Source organism: Ruditapes philippinarum, unplaced genomic scaffold, assembly GCF_026571515.1.
Source record: "Ruditapes philippinarum isolate M1 unplaced genomic scaffold, ASM2657151v2 ctg9734_1_1_1_1, whole genome shotgun sequence".
NCBI lineage: Eukaryota > Metazoa > Mollusca > Bivalvia > Venerida > Veneridae > Ruditapes > Ruditapes philippinarum.
Window position 1 is genome coordinate 6,857 of NW_026860362.1, and position 21,327 is coordinate 28,183.

Below are 21,327 nucleotides of genomic sequence, written 5' to 3' on the forward strand. Positions count from 1 at the left end.
GTAGTAAACAATATTACATATAAAATATCACTCTCATGAAATAAATACTTAGAATATAATAATTAATGTTTTAAATTAGTTTAAATTTGCTACAAGTTGTTTCTCTAGCTTAAGTTGCATAGTAAATAAATTTAGACAATTTTTTTTATAATATTCTATAAATTTTTTGTTGTTCATGAACATTTTATTTGTATTTGTTGAAATCAATTTAGAACACAAACTACCACTACCTATTAACCCCCCCCCCCCCCCCCTAAAAGGCGGGACATTGTATTTTGAACACGGTCTTGCAAACATCAGGGTATAACATTACCACAGGAATTCTGGTAATAATTAATTTAATCTGTTAATGTTGCAAGCTAATTATTTTCAAAGTTTCCCAGATATTTAGTTGAATGTTTAGCTTAAATAGTTAGTGCTTTTAGTTTTTACCGTATTATTGTTTAAAATGATATTTTTGAGACCTACTGAAATGTTCATATATGCTTTAGAGATACAAATGCACAGGTATTTTTTTAAATAAGTATTTTAATAACTGTACTTATGGTTTCCATTTGCCACATTGCCGATGGTTAATGTTTCTGACAATACCATAGCTGTTTGATAAAATCCTACCTAAGGTTTTGGAATATTTGATTGAGTAAGCTATCCAGCTAGCTAAATTGGAATATGGGCGTCACTAGGAAACTATATGAGGTTTCAATGCTGTGCGTCCATCAAATTATAAAGTTTCAATACATGTCACGTGCACACGCATGTTAATTTTAACAGAAACCTTATTGGGTAATAGAAAGAAATTGTAAGAATATTAAATGCCGTCATCGGTAAATTAAAACTATGAAGGCAAATACCTTCTGCTTAGGTAGATGAAAAATGTGATAATAATTACCGTAAGAAACACAGTCTGTTGCATTTTGGTCAGATATAAACATTACACGCGATTTCCCTTTTCTTGTGTTTTTATTCATTTTTTAAAGAAATATTAAAAGAAAAGCTAAAGTAAGTAAAGATAATAAAATATATAAATGTTCATTCAATATGATTGTTCTTTAACATATACTACACAAATATTGAAATCACACAGGCATTAATCCCAAAGGTATACAAAGGTATACAAAAGGCCTATTGACAAGTATTTGAAACAAAAATTAAACAAAAATGCACTTGATTATGCAAAACTACACTTGATTTATTACCTATCGTCTTGTATATTTCATTTACATTTACTGACATAGACGTCTTTCTTTTTAATACCACTATTTGTACAACTAAGTGGGTAATGGCCATATCTACATCTTCTTATTCTTGTTTCTTGAATATAAAAAACTCCATTTTATAGGAACCATTAGTGTCTGGAGAATATAACATCGGAATGAAAACATTCTCATGAAGTGCTTATTAGCTTCTTACATTGTAACAAAAACAGTGTTCGTTGAATAAACAAACACTTGCGGCTTGTTGATATTCTTTGTGTTAGTAAAATAAATGAAAACAAAATGAACACAATTAAATTCAAGGAACCAGAATGTGAAAAAAAAATCAGATAAGAAAAGTAGTTGTAATAGACATTGTTATAAATAAACTCTTTTTTCTCTAACGGCAATGCAATTGCTTTTGGAATGGCTTTATAATTGTGTTACTTTTATTCTTATTCAGATGTGCGCTATTCAATGCATATCTATGTATCAAAATAATATAAATGACGAACGATAATGCATAATTTATGCATATTCATTTTTCGTTAGTTCTGGAGATACTTTAACAAAAGCAAATAGAATATAAAATATTACATAAGAAAAGAAATAAAACACAAACTACAAAACTGTTCTACCGATAATAAACTATAAATTTGTTTGTTTTGTTTTTTCAGTTAGAAGAACTTTTGAATTTTTTATGTGAAGATTTATTTTCAATTGACATGTTTAGAAATTATTATAATAAACGTAAGTTGAATAACATGAAAGTGTCATATATGACTTACAATAATACGACAGGCATACCTATTCGAAAATTCTTTTTATTGTACAGAATATTTTTCTCTAAATTGAGTATTCAGCAAGAACATTTTACCAATAGTTTAATTAAAATTGACGACATAATCCAATATCTTAGGCACGGAGACAATCCAATATATTTAAATTTCCTTTTACATATATTTAAGCAGTTGTATTACTCATTTATCATTATTTGTACCTTTGCCTCTACTTTAAATAAATGCTGATGATGCCTTGTAAATTCCTTATGGTTTTTGTTTAACGTCGCACTAACACAGTAGAGGTCATATGGCTAAACCCCAGCTAAACTGGTGATGGAACACCTAACGCTCTCCTCATTATTTAATGCACGAATGGACAACTGAGAAGAACCATCGACGTTCCGTAAGTAAAGAAAATTGAATACATTTATACAAGTTTATAAAAATTCTATTGAATATCTTATCATTTAATATAAGTAGCTGGCAACAGATAAAATCAATTATTAACAAAAGCCACATAAACAAGACACAATTTCGGTAAAGCTATACCCTGGTGCTTGCCGTCTAAATACACTTTACCGTCTAACGCGTTAATCTGAAATGATAGTTTGTGGTCTTGAGAGGTTTAAACAGATAAAGTCACGTGGGAAAAAATATTCGAAGGAATTATGTATACTGGTTTTTTTGAAGGTTTAGAAATCCGGGAATTTATTTATTGTTTCACAAGTAATGTGCTTTATTGTCTGACATTCTGAACATATTGAAAGCAATCAAATACACTGTAAAGTATGTGGTTTTGGGCATTATTGTGAGTTGTGAATTATGAAAAATATAGATATCATGAAACTGGAATAAAACCAACACAAAAAAACAAAAACATCAAGTATTGGTATAATGAATGTTGATAATATATTTACTGTAAAATATGGTATATAACTGAATTTTCATAATTATATGAATGCATATCAATGTAAGCGCATACGGCCTTTTTTACTTCATATGTTCCTTCATTGTTTTACTGTTTTAATTTTCATATCAATGTTTCAGTTCATTGAATATCTTTCATTATAGTAGGACAATGGAGACATACGAAATGCATTTTGCAAACAAACAGTGAAATGACCTTGAACAATAGTCAATGACCTTGGCATATTCAGAGAATCAAAAGTGATACTGCTGGAAAAGATTATTGTTTTATAGCTTTCCACTTCGAATAGGAGAAAAGGAAATTCAATTTTCTTGCTATCTTATCAATTAATCTAAATAATAAATGCCATCGGAACATATGATAACAAATTGATGACACAGATAGATTGTAACAGTCGATACGGTTAACAAATTCAGACCTTGATAAGTATCGTAATTTACTGGCCTATATTTTATTAATAATTTTGAATTTACGTTCTTGACTTGCTTCTTTTGATAGTAACATACTCTAAGATTTAAACCTTCACAGATTAATATACGGCCTAATCAAGCCTATTCGAATTAACTAATGTTGCTGTTCATCAACATTTATTTCTCACACTTGTGATATCGTAATTATGCATTAGTTACCAAAAATGATACATTAGCTTTTGTTTTCTTAGCTTTAATTACTTGACAAAGAGTAATGTACAGATTAAAATGTTCATGATATACATGTAATTGATAATTCATTAAAAAATTGCTTTTTGTGTGTAACATTTGACTGCTCATTTATCTTTATATACAATTTATATTTTGATATCTAACCTTTGGGAACAGATGTCTAGAGGGAGGTCTGGAAGGATGTCTAGAGGGAGCACGCAATCCCAGAAACCAAGCGGTCTAATGTCTGTGTCGTATTGAGGACAATGTATTTTCCTTGATCAGGATATTTGACTTCAAATCAGTCCGATGTAAGATGGTCCCTTTGTCCACGGTATTATTCAGAAATAAAATATTGCAGACACAAATCGGCAGAATGAACCAGATGGATATTTGTCGGACTCATTTCAGATGATCCGAGTTGTGTTTTCTCTGCTTTAAGAAACGTACATTTATTAGATGTGGCTAAATTAATTTGGTTCATATATAAAATGAAAAGATTTGCCGATTTGTACTGAAATAAGGCCATGTTTCAAATTGGTTAAACTTTAGGAATTACAGTACAAACACCACAATCACTGAATGGAATTAAGGATTAATTGTATAAACTTTGGAAAACCAATTCAAACATAGGTATTCAAAGTGAAGTTAAAAAAACAACAAAATTTTATTCTTTTTTATTTCACCATCTTAAGTCACTTAAAGACTTTTCAAGATTTACGTTTGATCGGAAACTTGTCAAGTTTAACGATTTGTACAACTTCAATTGAAACTGAAAAGAACTGCTTGCTGCAACAAAAAAAAAATGCTTTCACATTGTTCCAGTTCTAAGTCAAATTGAACTGTTTGTGAAAGCAGCTTAGGGCTGTTTCTTTCATCTCTACCGAATAATTGTTCTCTTTTTGAGAATTCTTGCTTCAAGCAAATTTTTCATTTGATGCCATTTGTGCAAATCAAGGTTTTAAAATTCTATAATTTTTTTTATTTTCCTCACGAATTTTGAAATTAACGTTTGTGCTTTCTTTACATTCATTTTGAACACATTATTGTCTATGCATTGTAGAGTTTTGGGTAGATCTATTTTACCCAAAGCGATGAATTATCATAAAATGAATCCTAATTCAATACGGACTTTGTATCTAACGTATCGGGGGAAATTGTGTCGGTTAACATGCTTCAATTACAGCCGTCGGCCTAAAAACCTAGCAGTCTACTATTTTATTAACCTTTCTAAACAGTATTGTTGTTAAACTCAGAAATAATGATTTTAAATAGAAAACCCCACGGTAATACTTTTAACATGCAAATGAAACTGTACTAAGCTTGTGTTTGCTTCTGCGAGTCTTTTTGACATATTCCAGATGAACTTTATTTAATGTGTGTACGTCTTTTATAATAGATATTATGTTCCCTAACCTTTGAAAGACACAATGTGTTTTGCTGTAATATGTAAATTTTGAAAGTTTCGTGTTAATATTATGATTCGTTAAGATTAAAGATTATTTTAATTATAATGCATCACTTTGAAACAACATAGCTCTACGCAGAACTCTTGCATTTACATAGGTGCATAGAAAACACAGTTATGGGTTATTTATTTCAAATTCCCTGAGGCAAAAGTGAAGTAAATGATTTTCCAAAATTTTCTGTACAACATTTAATATGTGTAAAAATGGTATGAAATGATGCAAATTGGATGAAGCAAGACTTTTTCAAGGATAACTATTATTCAGTTGATATCAAAGAAACAGCCCGAAGCTGCTTTCAAAAATAGTTCAACTTTATTAAAACATCATTAAATATCTGGAATATTGTAAAAGCCTTTTAATTTGGTAGCTCAAGGAAAATGCATTGTTCTTAATACGACTCAAACATTTAACCGATTTATGACGAATTAAGTCTAATTCTTGTGCTCCTAAAAATTTAGATACCAAAATATAACTTGTATATGAAGAGTAATGTGCACTCAGATCTAAGTAAAAAACTTATATGAACTAATTAACAATATTATGAACATTAAGATTACAACATTCCCTGTTTTTTTATTAAAGCTGGGAAAACAAAAGTTAGTGTATCCTATTTTGGAAACTTATGAAGTAAAACTAAGGTAGCATACGTATGAGAAATTAACGTGTCAGTTTAGAAACCGAAATAAGTTACTTAAAATAGGCTTGATTCAGCCATAATATCAGTAAAGAAAGTAATAGTCGACCTGAAAACTTTAGATATCTTACTAAAAATGAAGCAAGTGAGAAACATTCAATCAATCAACAGAATTGGTCAGTAAATTAAGATTTTGTAAACCGTATCGACTGTAACAATTTATCTATGTCATCAAGTAGTAGAAAACTTTTGCTGATGGCATTAAAAATTATTTAGATTAAAGATAAGAAAGTTAGACAATTGAATTTCCCCTTCGAAGCTATATTGCACTACAATCAGTATCGCTATTGATTCTGAAAATATGCGAAGGTCATTGATTATTGATCAAGGTCATAGCACTATTCGTTATTTATATATACTATTGTTGCAAAGTGCCCTTCTTATCTACTCATCGCCTAAGATAATGATAGATATTCCATGAACTGAAACATTGAAACGAAAAAATGTAAAACCAAACATATGTTAAGAAGGAGGCATTTGCTTACATTGGTATGAATTCATTTTTTTGTTGTCTTCAGATGATCATTTTCATTAGCTACTTTCATGATAGCGCACTAAATTCCATAATGCACAGCTCACAATAATACACAAGACCACATATACTTTACCATAAATTTGTTTGTTTTCAATATGTTCAGGAAAATAGGCAATGGAGCACATGATTTGTGAAACAATACATATTTCCAAAGATTTCTTTTACTTAAAAAAAACAACACAATATAGATAATTCCTCCGAATAACTGTTTTCCCACATGTCTTTATCTGTTGAAACCTCCCACATGATTTTATCTGTTGAAACCTTTAAAGACCACAAACTGTCACTACCTATTAACGCTTAAGACGGTAGAGCGTATTTAAAAGGCAAGCACCAGGGTATAACATTTCCGAAGCTGCATCTTGTTTACATGGCTTCTCCAAATAATTGATTTAATCTGTAAATTTTGTCAGCTACTCATATTCAATGATCGTAAACAGGATTTCCGCCGAGATATTCAGTAGAATTGTTAGCTACCAAAGTTTGTACCTTCTGTTGTTAAAATATATTGTATTTTAATGTGTATTAACGTTATCCTATACGGAACTTAGTTGTTTTACTTAGTTGCCCATTCGTGCCATAAATAATGAGGAAGGACATCGAAGGTCTTCCTCCAACAGTATAGCTGGGAAGTCGATATATGACCTCTACTGTGTTGGTGCGAGGGAAAACAAAAACAGATAAGGTATTTACTAGACATCATCAGGAAATTACAAATTTGGAGGCAAAGATACAAATAATGTGAAATGAGTAAAAGAACTTCTTCAATATATGCAAAAAGCAATTAAAATATTTTGGCTTGTCTTCTTGCAAAAGATATTGGCTTATGCTGTCGATTCGTATCATACTATTGATAATACGTGATCTCAGAGTACGCAATTAAGACAACAATAGACGGAATTTTCGAATTGTTTAGCCAATCGTGATATTTTGAGAGATATTTGGCACTATCATGTACTTCATCAAAAATGATTATTATTTTTTTTTAAACCTGTCAAAGAAGATTATTCTTCAAATGTGAGGTTTAAAAGGTATTATATCTGAAAAATGAATCAATTTTGTATTTGCAATAAACAGTTTTGTAGTATATATTTGCAATAATGGCCTGAGACATTTGAATATTCAATGACCTTTTGTCGGTAAATGTCGGATTCCGAAGTTAATTGTACGGATTTTAAAGTATGGTAAAACGGTATTCATGGTTTATTTATAACTTAAAGTTACCCATACAACACTTGCCTTATAAGTCCCAGTGATAAGGTACTAAAATATTTTGTTTCAAACTGAAGGTTGTATGTTGTAATTATAATGAAACATTATTTTTATTGATTTTTGTTTTATTTTGCGACACTTGACAACTAAGATGTTGTGGATACCAATCACCCATTTCTCGACTGTGCAAATTTAAATTATGAAAATTTACATAAACATGTAAATCTATATATCAATGTTATGATTCTTTACAAAAAAGACACAAGAAATTAAGAAATGATACATTAAAACATGATGCTGCATATACTTAAAAAAACATTTAAAGACATCAGAAAAAAAGGTTGTTGATGATTCGAACTTGCAACTTCGCGATTGCTATGCTTTCATACTTACCACTAGGCCATCGGGACGTTAGTATAAAATAAAGTATCGAGAACTTTCCTATCATTAAAAGTCAATTAGTGAATCGTAATAAATTACGAAACTAACGAAAACGCTTCCGAAAATTAATGAGTCTCAGGTCAATATTTCCAAGCACTTCTCAAGCTGATATATTGACTATGTGTTGAACATGTTTTGCATAGGTCTCTCAAGAAATAAAAAAGATATGCATAAAGAATGCCTCACGTTCTTCAATTAATATATTCATTTAATATATGCATTGAATAGAACATACCTGAACAGGAATAAAAGCGACAAAATTATTGATTTTAATAAATCATTTAAAATTTGTTTTATCTAAAACATTGCAATATTTCTTTTTTGAAAACATTGTAACATAAAAAGCATAATGTTGCATATAATTTCAGAAAGTATTTTGTCCCTGAGGAAAAAACGCCAGTAAATAGAAAGCAAAAAGCTCCAAAGTGTTTTTCAGTTATTAAATTCAGTGCATTTGGATTATTGTTCTTTGACTGATGGTCTGCATCATTGTTTATTCAATTGATTAGGTTTCGGTTCAAGCAAATATATTATTCTAAAATATGTATGAGCAGAAATGACTGATTCATTTGCTCTGTTTTGTAAATGAAAGAATTTTTTTTCGAAAGATCTGTATCAAAGATAAGAACGTTTAATCGTTCTTCTAACGTGCAGCAAACACGACTTTGGATTAGATAGAACAGTTTTATCTTTAAAATCCTTGCCATCTGTCTTTTTATATTGTAACTGACATCTTATAGTCACAAGATAGCTAAATGTATAGATATATAATTTGTTTAATGCACATAAAAGAGGGAGGGTGTAAAATGAATGAATATTGCTCTGCTTTTTTGCTTGTAATAATATCAAATGAAGATGACACTTTCTATCAAACATTGCGGTAGGTAAACTCATAGTTGTTGTAATATGATTAAATGGATAATTATATGTCAGACGAGATAATATTCCTTCATGAGTTATGTTTCTAAATTGTCAGAACGTCTTGCTTTGATATATATATCTGCTAAAAGATTTTCAATAACGGTACATCAAAATGCATTAATCTACCGTATTAAACAGTAAGCAAACTATCAATATTGAGGGAAACTTGTATAAATTGAAAATTTATTGCCGGTTATATCCTGTGGTTTGTAGACTTATTACCTATTGGTGAAATTAATACTTTCTTGTCATGTCTTATCATCCCAAATTGATATTGTCTAATATTATCTTTAAATTACTTTGTATAGTTAATACATACATTAGGCTACAAATATTTGATTTTCAAAATGGTGATTCTATCAAATTAAAATTGCAATGACTGCAACATAACTTTTTTTTTCATAAGAATATAGACATAATTATTAACTAAAATAAATGTATTCATGAATTAACATTAAGTATACTGTAAATATCAATTGTCAAAACATACTTTGTTACTAACATATAGCATCGGCACTTAATAATTTGCAATTTCAATGGAGTCTATATTAAGAAGACTTAATATATAGGCCATTCAAACCTAAATGAAGATTCGTTTGAACTACTTAGGGTATGTTTTGAAATGTGGTAATGGTTAAAATGAAGTAAAACAAATTATTAAGATAGTTTCAATTATAAGATATCGTACATTTAATTCAACATTAAGAGATTAAGTAATAAAAACAAATTTATTGAGGTAAGTATGTAGTTTATTAAGAGTATTAAATGAGTCATTCCTAGCATCTGAATTTCATCATTTTATTCGTTTAATTTCCAGTAAAATGTATTGAGAAGTAAATTTATAGACTGATTATAAACCTTCTCAGTACTAATATCCTCAGCAATTAACTTATTAAAATAACCATTATATCAATGAATAATCTGTTTATATATTTTTATGATATACGTAATGTATCCGGCATCTGTAATGTTTAAGTAACACTGTGTTAGTGTGTGTGTCCAGCCGAATGTGTTGTTATTTAACAAAATAAGAATTAAGAAAAAACAGAATCGGCAAGTTCAAGCCGTAAACATGACCTAGAAGAATGTCGTAAATCAAACATACGTATGTTTAATATTGTAACATTAATCAGGAGTGTTTTCAATGGGGACAATTATGCGCTACCCATTGTATTAAAAAGTCGCTTCTAAAATAGTTAAATCAGACAAATCATCACTTAAGGAAATGTGTGCTTGTCGGTTATTATTATTTCCTGCTCTGCCTTGTGCCCTGTTCTGTTTTTTGTTTGGGGTCCTCCTAGACTCCTGGCCGCTGCTACTTGTTGCTGGGTCGTGTTGGGGTTGCGTTCATTGAACGCCGCAATTCCTTGTTGATCTTGTTTATCATATTTCGTTTTGCTACCTTTGTATCTGTTTATTCGATTATCTTTTATTCAGTACAATAAGGTAAACGTACAGCAGTACTAAAGTGGTCGTGTTACAGAAAACAAAAATAGGAGGGCGAATATCCATTTAAACTGCTTTATGTTTGTTGTTTTTCCCTGAAGGCCGATACTAATTTGAAAGAGTGTTTATCATGAAAGCGTTATTGCTGTTGGTCAATCAAATTATGCTGTCAAATTATATTTTGTGTTATAAGTAAAAGATGAATATTAATCATTATTGTACAAAAACATTGACTATTTATTTAATTGTTAAAAGACATACATGTTTACCAAACAAACTGATCTGTCAATAATTCTTGTACAAACATTTTAAAACAAGCAATTTGTTTCGGTTTTCAAATTATTTTATTTTATTTCTCTGTATAAATATATACTTTAGTTAAACTAGCATCAATAGAACTATTTTTCTAGAAGATCATTAATAACGGCGTGTATCGAAGCATTGTCTGTTTGCCGGCCTTTGTTTGTTTTTGTTTATTTTTTTGGCGAAACACCTTGCAGCTACATTATTCACGTTCAGTACAACCTGACCTTGGTGCTATAAATGGAATTAAACACTTAGTCATTTTTATAGTTATTGCGTGTATTAACATCTGCAGAAGCCCAATGACGTATTTTAAGTACGAACACAAGCCTTTTGACCGAGAATTTAATAAGACCGTGTCCGAAGGCTACTGCAGACATTTTTGCTCGGAAATTGGTGCATTAAAGCTATTCTTGCATAAAAAATGTACTTCATAATTTCGCGCATCGCCATTTGTCTGTTGTCATGCTTTTCAAACGCAATGCCTTTTGGCAGTTACATGTATGCATTTTGATGTTCACTTCTATCCGAAACAACAAAGCATATTTTCTGAATTGAGATATCGTATGTGTCAATCAACACTATAAATTAACCGTAAAATCAATTACTAAAAGAATATGCCGGCTAATTATGATTCTTATCAAGGTTCTGTTAACCGTATCGAATATAAAAACTGAATTACCTTTCCGTGTCATCAAGTTGTGATTATCTTTTACTGACTGCATTTATAATTACCTAGATTATTGATAAGATAGTGAGAAAATGGATTTCTCTGAGAAATAGAAAAAAAGGATTTTTTTCCAGGTGCAATTATACGAAGGTTGTAAATGTGTCAGGGTCAGCGTTAAGTTCAAACACTGTTTTAATAGTACGTTTATACTATGCATTTCACACTTTCTTTATTTCATAGAAATGATTACAAAATAAACAAGAGAAAAAACTTGTGGATAAAATGGATCACGTTAATTTTAAAAGGAGCGAGTAGAAAGCGTTATTCAATTTGCTGATTTGTTTCAAAGGAATACGTTGAGTTATTTCATGTTCATGTCCGATTTAATTACTATTTCTGTCTGTTTAAGTGAAGCTTATAATAATTACAGATCTCTTTTAGTTTAGGTGTAAAGTCACGTCCGCACCATTCAGGTCATATCACGCTTATCCAGTTATACTGGTGGGGCGGAGGAACTCATTATATCAGGCATCATTTGATCAATGTAAAAAGGAATATATAACCAGTTTAACTTAAGTTCAGATCTACTTATTATTTTCATGTAGATTTGATGACGACCTTATACGTATGTTTCTTGCCTTCTATATAATTCGGAATTCCCGAGAAAGCTATTACTACTATTTACTAGCCATCCAGTCAAACCGGATTTTACAGACAGGCATTAGAAGATGTATCAAATTACTGTTTTCCGTGGAAGTTCGTATTTGGTCACGGTCAGATCTAAAAGCAGAGCCTTATTTAGAGCTGATCAGATCGAGTATAAAACATAATTGCCCTTATCGCAAACTAAAGGCATGCGTACTATACTCGGAATTTACCCCAAAATGTGTTATATAACTAGTAATTATATGATTAGCAATTAAGTATTATACAATAGACATTTCTTCTGCTGATTTGTCCATATTGTTACAAAGCTCCGTCGAAATCAAATGATATTCAAAAAAGTAATTCTAATCGCGTGGTTAGGGAAAACTAGCTTTCATGCAAACACTTATTCACAAAGTGTAGTTAAAACATGACTGTTTACTGACAGGACTGAATCTATTTAAACCACTTTAGACCACAAACTGCCACAACCTATTAACGCTGAAGACGGTAAATCGTATTTAGATGGTTTGGCAAACGGTATGGTATAACATTACCGAAGCTGTGTCTTATTTACAGGGCTTCGGTAAATAATTGATTTAATCTGTTAATGTTGCCAGTTAATTATATTCAATGATCATAAAAGATTTTAAATATCTTCAGCTGAAAACAAGCGTAAAATTATGTGCCTTAGGTTGTTTTTGTACCAGTATTTCAAAATGTTATACTAAAAATATGTTCGACAAATGTTCAGAGATGCTTTACATTTACATTTCCGTAAGGTAAAATGCATAATTACATTCCTGTTTTCTTACTAGAAGAAATTAAAAGGCATCCATGGTTGAGTTAACACAGTCTCTGATGGAACACTGCTGTTGAATTAAAACTTATATTCAGCGTAAGGACGGACACTGATCGACCTCGTTGTCTTCTTGCATTAGAAATAAATCCTCTGTGCAGATGAGACTAAACCCAACAAAGAAAGTGAAGTAAGCCAAAATTTAATAAACTTGTTAAAGATGTCAATACTTAATTTTGACTAACTGAAAAGAGAAAAGGCAAGAAAAGCATTTTTGTATCAATTATAAATTTATTGCTCAATTATTCAACATATAACATATAGAATTGATGCACTAAATGATGATTGGAGAGAGATAAAATGAATAATTTACGTGAATATGACAAGGGGAAAACAGCAATAAAAAGCACAGTTATAATAATCCAGAATTTGTGTTCTTCAGTATAGTATGAAAATATCAAAAGCAATTTCTTAAACATATAAGTCACTGCAAAAATGTGTTCGTATCCTTTGAAGTTAAAGTTCATATTGTCGATAAAACAACATGCTTAGCTTACATTTTAGATCGAAAGGTAAACTATCAATAATAACACACAACATTTCAAGTAATAGTTACTTATTTTCTACACCTGAAGGCACATTACGCCTTAATATAAATTAAAAAAAATCTTCTTATGAAACGGTAGAAATTGTTTTCTCTGTTTTAATAATAGATTTAGAGCGTGTTAGTTGCTAGTCACCTGATAGAAGTAATATTTAGTGTAAAATAGTTTCGCTTTAATATCAATAACAAAAACACAACATAATATAATAAATATAATAGATAATTTAAGTGTATAACAAGTAAGTTATACTTTGGAATCTAATACAGGGCCTATACAGTTAAACGCTATGGTCAAATAAAATTGAAAGCTTTCTCGAAATTTATTGGGCCTTTAATTGTTTTCTTTCATCTCAGAGTTTTCAGGCAAAACAGATGTGAACGAAATAAGTGTTACACGAGCCGCATCACGACAAAATCAACATAGTGCGTTTGCGACCAGCATGGATTCAGACCAGCCTGCGCATTCGCGCAGTCTGATCAGGATCCATGCTGTTCGCTTACCAACTCTACAATGTATTACAAGTAGTAAAACCGATAGCGAACAGAATGGATCCTGATGCGCAGGCTGGTCTGGATCCATGCTGGTCGCAAACGCACTATGTTGGTTTTGTCGTGACGCGGCTCACATGTATTTTTGTCGATCAAAAGACCCTCAATATAAAGTAAGTGATGATTATATAAAACACAATGCATCACGTGTCTAAGGGTTTGACAGTTATTTCATTTCGCTTCATTCAAAAACAATTCTATAAACACACAAAAAAGATTAAAACAGTTTTAATAATAACTTTTCAAGCAAAATTGAAATAAGTTAATATAAATATGCATTATTCAAGTGAGCGGAAACTTGTTAGTTTTTATTTATATTTGTATAAAAAACATTATAACTATTGTCAAAAACAGACACATACAGTACTTTCGCTTTCTATATACAAATTAGTGTTATTTGCATTTATTCTGGTGGAAATAATAGTAAGACATGTCAATGCTAGTGCGAAATTGTCTTCATTTACTTAAAAAGTGTCGGTTTCATAACCCCACATGATTCGAATATGTTGTACAATAGATGGACCAAAATATCTATGAGTGAATGATATAATTTAACATAGACTACAACCTATATTAGATGAATCATTTGGAAAATGAATCATTTTGAAAAATGTGATGATATAAATAGAATATCTGTGCCGGCAATGGTGCAACTACCTGTATTGATTGATACAGTTTTGATATCCGTTCAATGTGTACACGCATGTTGAATTTAATTGGAATGTAGAACAAATTGTAGAACAATCACATGACGTCATCATTAAAGTTATGACATCATAAAGTGCCGTCAGCTGAGGTAGATGAAAGATTTTGTGACGATCGCAGTAAGAAACACTGAGAAGAATAAAGTCCACCATTGTTTGTTGCACATTTGTCCGCTTTTAGCATCACCCGCAGTTCCTCTTTTATCTGTGTTTGATTTTTCCTCTACAATGATATGAAGAAGTCAAAATATATTCAATAATAATCACTTATTAAATAATCGGTAAATATTTTTTCAGATAATCATTTGACATTTGCTATTAGATGGTATAAATAGCATCTTTAAAAGAATCAACATACTAGTAATACAAATTAATGTACAATCGCTATTAAAGCTATGGAAAGCAATTATAATGTTTCCATTTTATGGCTGTAACCGAAGTAAATTTAATGCTCTTATGTTGCTTGTAGAAACAGAATTTACAGCAATAAGTTTTTTATCTTATTGATACAATAACGTGTTCCTTCAACTAAATGTTTTACATTTCTGGATCATGAGCATAAATTGTAAACAAAGTTTTCAATACAGATTATCATTTTGTAATGCATGTACAACATTTTACTTTTCAAAATTTTCAAAAACTTTCATTTCATTTTTTTCTTTGATGAAATTAAGAAATAATCTTCATTTGACAAAATTATATGCTTTTATTGGAGGTCTTTGCAGATAAATATAATTATTCTTACTTCTCAGAACTTATTAGTAGAGACACTAACAAATATGCACATATAATTGAAAAAAAAATACTAGTTGCCCGTATTTCGATGCCAGGATGGCATATATACCTATTAATCTATGGCAAAAACTATCTATTGAAATTTTTTTTATGAATAATGGAAAAGCTTCAAGTGGTGGCATGGACGAGTGGTTAAGGCGTCGGACTAGTAATCTAATGATCACTAGCCGCATGGGTTCAAACACCGCTCGGGGCAAGTCATTGTTTGCATGGGATACATTGCTCAGTGCTTAGTGGTTCCAGGAACGAATTAAAAAGTGTGTCTTATAATCTATAATCTATTAGCTTCCTGCACAATCAAACTAGAAAAAAATTCTGTATATACCAAAGCTTTATACTTAAGTTTGAAAAATGAAATCGATTAATACAGATATTTATTTGCGATTCATATTTATCACAGAATAAAGACATCCACATACCGTTTAAGATATTCACTTTCAGACTTGCTATAAGTTTTTCTGAATTCCTGCATATATATAAACCATCGTCATCTAAATTAGCATTGCGTATTTCTAAAACACTGTCCAACTGTCTTCGAGTTATTGACGTATCTTTTTTCACGTTAATTTTTGAAGAACTAAAAGGCCGCAATAAAACGCCATCTTTGAACCAATCGACGTCCTGAGGTATTTCTGTATTTCCGGTCACATTGCATATCAGTCGTATTGTGTCACCGCTATTGACGTATTCATTACCAGATAAAACAATTTCTGTGTGAAAAATAAAGAAAAAATAAAATATATCAAAATCATTAAAAGACAAACAAAGCGTTTCAAGATATTACACTTTCACGCAGAAATGTGGATTGAATTTGTCAAGACATGGTGCGGCAAAAAGAAACCGGCAGCATTTTCTTACAACTGTTAAGCAATTAGAAAATATCAAAATCATATAAGTGCTCCAATATTCCACGAGAACTTATTAATAGGGGTTAATACACTATTCAAACAGTGCTGGCAAATTATATTTGTTTCAAAGAAGATACTGTTATTTGAAACAATAATAATCTTTATTTAATATCGTATTTTATAGTCAATAGTAATAATCATTATAATAAATAGTAAATAAACCAAGCAGATAAATAACAACAACGTATAATAGGTGGATTGTTTTGATACACAAATTAAATGTAATAACCAACATAGTGCGTTTGGGACCAGCATGGCCCAAGACCAGCCTGCGCATCCACGCAGTCTAATCAGGATCCATCATGTTTAACTTTAGCGAACAGCATGGATCCTGGTCAGCTTGCAACGATGCGCAGGCTGGTCTGGATCCATGTTCTACGCAACCGCTCTATGTTGGTTTTGTCATGGCGCGGCTCATATGAATTGCTTTTTTTAAATTTTTAACAAATTTTCAGTTTATTTTTTTTTCTCTTTAATTCTGTAACTTACCTGGCATTATGTAGGGTGGACTTTCGTCTCCTGTAAAACAAATAAAAAATGATTAAAACGTTTTGTTTTCTAATAATGTGCTATTCCAATGTTCTAATGTCGACAATATAGATACAAATGTTTTTTCCGCCCTATTCAAGGATACAAACGTGGAGATATAAATGTTTTTGCCATCTTATTCAAGGGTACAAACATAAAGATACAATTGTTTTTGTCGCCCTATTCAAGGGTACAAACATGGAGATAAAAATGTTTTTGCCGCCCTATTCAAGGGTACAAACATGGAGATAGAAATGTTTTTATCGCCCTATTCAAGGGTACAAACATGGAGATAAAAAATGTTTTTGTCGGATATTCAAGGGTACAAACATGGAGATAAAAATGTTTTTGTCGCCCTATTCAAGGGTACAAACATAGCGATAAAAATATTTTTGTCGCCCTATTCAAGGATCCAAACATAGAAATAAAAATGTTTTTGAAGGGTACAAAAAGAGATAAAAATGTTTTTGCTGCCCTATTCAAGGGTACACACATAGAAATAAAAATGTTTTTGTCGGTTTATTCAATGGTACACACATAGTGATAAAAATGTTTTTGCCGCCTTATTCAATGGTACAAACATAGAGATAAACATGTTTTTGCCGCTTTATTCAAGAGTACGATCACATTTTTTATAGTTACAACTTGGTAGATATATCGTTAATTAGTGTAACGTGCTCCTCACTTTATTGTCAACGGTAACGCAGTGTAAAGTTATAACAGTAAAAGTCTATTTATACCCTGAGATTTGATAGGAAAAAAAAACCCACATTTACCGACTTCCTGATAACATCATTCTTTTATCATAATCTAATAGTAAAACATATTATTATTATTTATAAAAAAAAAAGTCAGCCATTACAAGAAAACGACAAAATCTACATATTTAGCATGGAACAATGCAGGACACTCCGAAAATATGCTAACAATATCCAAATAAAAATATGTTTTGCAATAAAAACTAATCTTATAATTCTTGGTTTTATGCAACTTCTCTTATAACAATCGACTTAACAAATTGTAGAAAATCAAATATCTGTTCTGTCCAGGTTTTATAAAGAAGTTTTGTCTACCTAATTCTTCTTTAAGATCAGCTCGTGATGGTGAATCCCTCGGTCGTCCTGAAGTTAAAATGGTAAAAGTTCATGAGCTACATTAGTTTAACATACTTTTTAGAGTAAGATTGTACGTCGTAAAAGCACTGCAGAGATCATATGGAGACTTTTAAGCTTTTACTGGTTTACGGACGACCTCAGGTGTCTCTCTTGGCATTATTTCAGGCAGGCATCAATGGGTACCTGAGTACAACCGACGTGACGTAAACTAGCAGGAAACGTCCTGACATGAAATAACCTAATGACCCTTGCTGTACTCAAACCCACAGTGTTGAAATGCAAACGACCTTAACCACTCGGTCACGGGGGCCATATTTTGCATACATATTTGCAATATAATTTAAAGTAAAATAATTATCCAAACAAATAACTAAGTCTTGTTAACACGATACGCAGTGGATAATCTTTCTTTTTTAATATACATGCACATCAGAAATGTGTGTACCATATTTGAAAGATGAACAATCGGGTTTTGCCATCTAACAAAATAAACTGTGTTTTTAGTATAAACGTTATAAACTTTACCACAATAAAAACAAATCTGCTTCTTTACAATTCAAAACGCTTATTATGTCATTTTTAAATAAAATAACTTAACTTAGTTTATATAACCGTTATATCGTCCACAACCATCTTTGAAAAAAACTAGTTTTTTTCACATTAGATTTGTTTCACATTAGATTTGTTTCTATTTCATTTTACATACTGAAGTATCAAACACTTACCAACCACCGTCAATAATATGTGTCTTATCAGTTTATCTTTCGTGCTAACTTGGCAATGATAAACACCGGAATCACTCTTTCTAATGTTGTGTATTTCTAGATTATATTCTCGCCTTTCTTTTGAGATCCTGACACTATATCTTGCGTCTGGGGCGTAAACAAACTCTCCGATAGCGATTGGATGCGGATCAGAAGCTTTTCTCCAAACGACCTAAAAATAAAAGAGTATTTAAAATTTCATTACTAAAATAAAAATTTGATGCTGGATGTACCAAACCTTTAGAATATAACCCTATTTTGTTTATTTGTTAATTGCTCTTAGTAGTTACAATAAAAAGCAACTAAGAATTTTGTCATTTTGTCATGAAGTTGCAATCATTAGATGTATAGAGTAATTAAGCAGACCTCCGAGTAATGTACATTCTAAGTTTTCAAACATAAGACGATTGATTCATTGTCGTTTTACTGATTAAAAGGTCAAATGAGCCTATAATGCTGTTATTTCTATTTTTGAAAAATAAATCCGACTGTTACATCTTCGCTTCATAAAAGTTACTCATTGGCCATATCGCTGAGCAACCTTAAGCATTTTAGCAATAAGTACGAGATATTGTGGTTTTGTAATTCGTATTCAAGTCAGAAATTATTAAATACCAATTTTGCTACATTTTGCTACTTATATTACAAAGTACCACACATTAAACAACGCTATTTACTTCAGTTTATAAGCATTTCTCATTGTTCTTAATCTTTTTTTTTGCAACTTTTAAACACATTCTGCCCTATGTACTGAATTAAAGAGGGTTACATTTTCTGTAACTTATGATCTAACAAGTCAATATCGTATAGACAAGTGAAACACACGAAAGAAAGTGGGCCAGGTTTCTGTAATTTTATTAAAGACCTACGTTTCGGCTATTTAATAGCCTTCATCAGTCAATAAACAATATAATGTACTTGTTTGATAAATTTATGCATCACCACTGTACGTACCAATGTTAGTTATTATTTACTTAATGCCCGATAAGGATGTCATTTAACGATAAGACAGGCGTCGAAATGTCTTTTGTATGCAAATCGTATTTATAAAGAATGACAATTTCAACTTTTGTAATATGCCGTTTACTTAGGAATCGTTATTGCGTTAAATAAAAAGCAACACGTTTTATACAGATACTAGTAGTATCTTTCATTACTCAAGATACGGTACAAAATGCTGTCAAACTCTAGAAATGATAATTTTGTTTCCGGTTCTCGTAATTTAAACGATAAAAAAATGTGTTGTTACTTACTGTTTTGTTCCCAAGGTTTTCTACAGAACACAACAATGTTGCTGTTTGCCCTACATGAAATGTAACGTTGTGGGGTTGAGGAATAAAGTATGTGGGACCGTCAAAGTCGTATGCTGAAATTAACAGAAACACCTTTGTAATATCTATAAATTGTGATATAACCACAAAATTAACGATAAATGTACATACAGACAAACCTGTATAAAAGATCATTATCAAATAAAGACCAGTCTGTAAATAAAGACATTATGCGAAAACACCTCATTGATTAAATATAATAGAGAAAATTCCAAATAAAGTACACTTGTCTATAAAGGTCATGTTCAGTCTCTCGTTTGAATGCCCGTTGATCTCGGGTGTGACTGTACTTTAATATCGTGCAAAAATATATATAAAAACTTCGCAACAGCTACAAACAATCAATGTTAAGTGAGCTGAAAATCACTTAGATACAAACTACCTGCATATATGCAAGAAAGCAATCAAAATATTTTGGATTTTCATCTTGCCAATGGTATTAGTTCATGCTTTCAGTGTTAATTGAAATGTCAATGAAATATGCACCCAAAATATTTAGAATTGCTGTGCCCTTTGTAGACGCCAGTTTCTATACAGGTACTATATGTATTTTAGAAAATAATGAGATTACAGTAATAATGAAATTTGCAATATGTTTCGAATATTAGAAACTTAAACTTGTTCAACAATAAAAAGGTATTTGTATTATTTCAAATTGTTTGTATGCATTGTTACATGTCTAAATGATGGATATTTGAGATTGAAGATCAAACATTTTTTTTATTAAAATGCGATTTACAGCTGCTGAAGCTGACACCAATCAAGTGATCAATACAGATATATTGTAGTATATTTTGCTAATAAAAATATTATGCTATGTTTTTTTCTGCTCTTTCGAGATCATTGATTCCCGCACTTTAAAGTGTTGAAAGTTGAGGACCGTTTAAGCCGATGCTAGGGGGCGACAGGAATGTCGCAAATTTGCTTTATACCTCATGGACAGACCCAAACAAACCGAGTCTGCTACTTTCATGTAATTTGTTGTGTTTAAGGTAGTACACCCCTAATGCATAATCTCCACTTTCAAGAGTATTCAAATAGGCTAGAATCACTGGAAAGTGTATTGAAACTGAGGGGCAACTTTTTTTTCTTTCTTTTTTTCTTTTTAACATTTTTTATTAATCTCTCAGATCCCTTATGGAAGAAAAATGTGTTTCATTTGAATTATATAATTATTGTAGGTATTTATTTACTAAATAATTCCAAATTCAATAGCAAATATGATACCAGATATTTTCAAAGTATAATAAAATAAAAACTACACGGCAAAAGTATTTTATATTTTGCAAGACCACCCAATATACATTTAAGAAATTTTAGGCAAACTTTGAAAACCGCCCCTCATTGTGG

General features: G+C 30.8%; 1 protein-coding gene across 1 annotated transcript; it reads right to left on the reverse strand.

The window, feature by feature from the left end:
• Window positions 1-13,816: 13,816 nt before the first annotated feature.
• LOC132759794 (lachesin-like) lies at window positions 13,817-20,545 on the reverse strand. The gene is made up of 6 exons (XM_060751642.1): window positions 19,900-20,545; window positions 18,608-18,818; window positions 17,841-17,888; window positions 16,729-16,758; window positions 15,751-16,041; window positions 13,817-14,759 (listed from the first exon to the last, which is right to left on the reverse strand). Exons 1-6 carry the CDS (start codon window positions 20,110-20,112, stop codon window positions 14,620-14,622), a joined length of 933 nt encoding a protein of 310 aa, XP_060607625.1. The 5' UTR covers window positions 20,113-20,545; the 3' UTR covers window positions 13,817-14,619.
• Window positions 20,546-21,327: the final 782 nt, after the last annotated feature.

What these genes read in the sequence shown, in the direction of transcription:
- LOC132759794 (XM_060751642.1), bottom strand. Translation starts at nt 20,112, where the DNA reads ATGATCTTTTATACAGGTTTGTCTGTATGTACATTTATCGTTAATTTT. An exon ending in TCCACCCTACATAATGCCAG is followed by an intron (nt 16,042 to 16,728) that starts GTAAGTTACAGA and finishes TTTTTCACACAG; the next exon opens with AAATTGTTTTATCTGGTAAT. An exon ending in GAAAGTGAATATCTTAAACG is followed by an intron (nt 14,760 to 15,750) that starts GTATGTGGATGT and finishes ATATCATTGTAG; the next exon opens with AGGAAAAATCAAACACAGAT.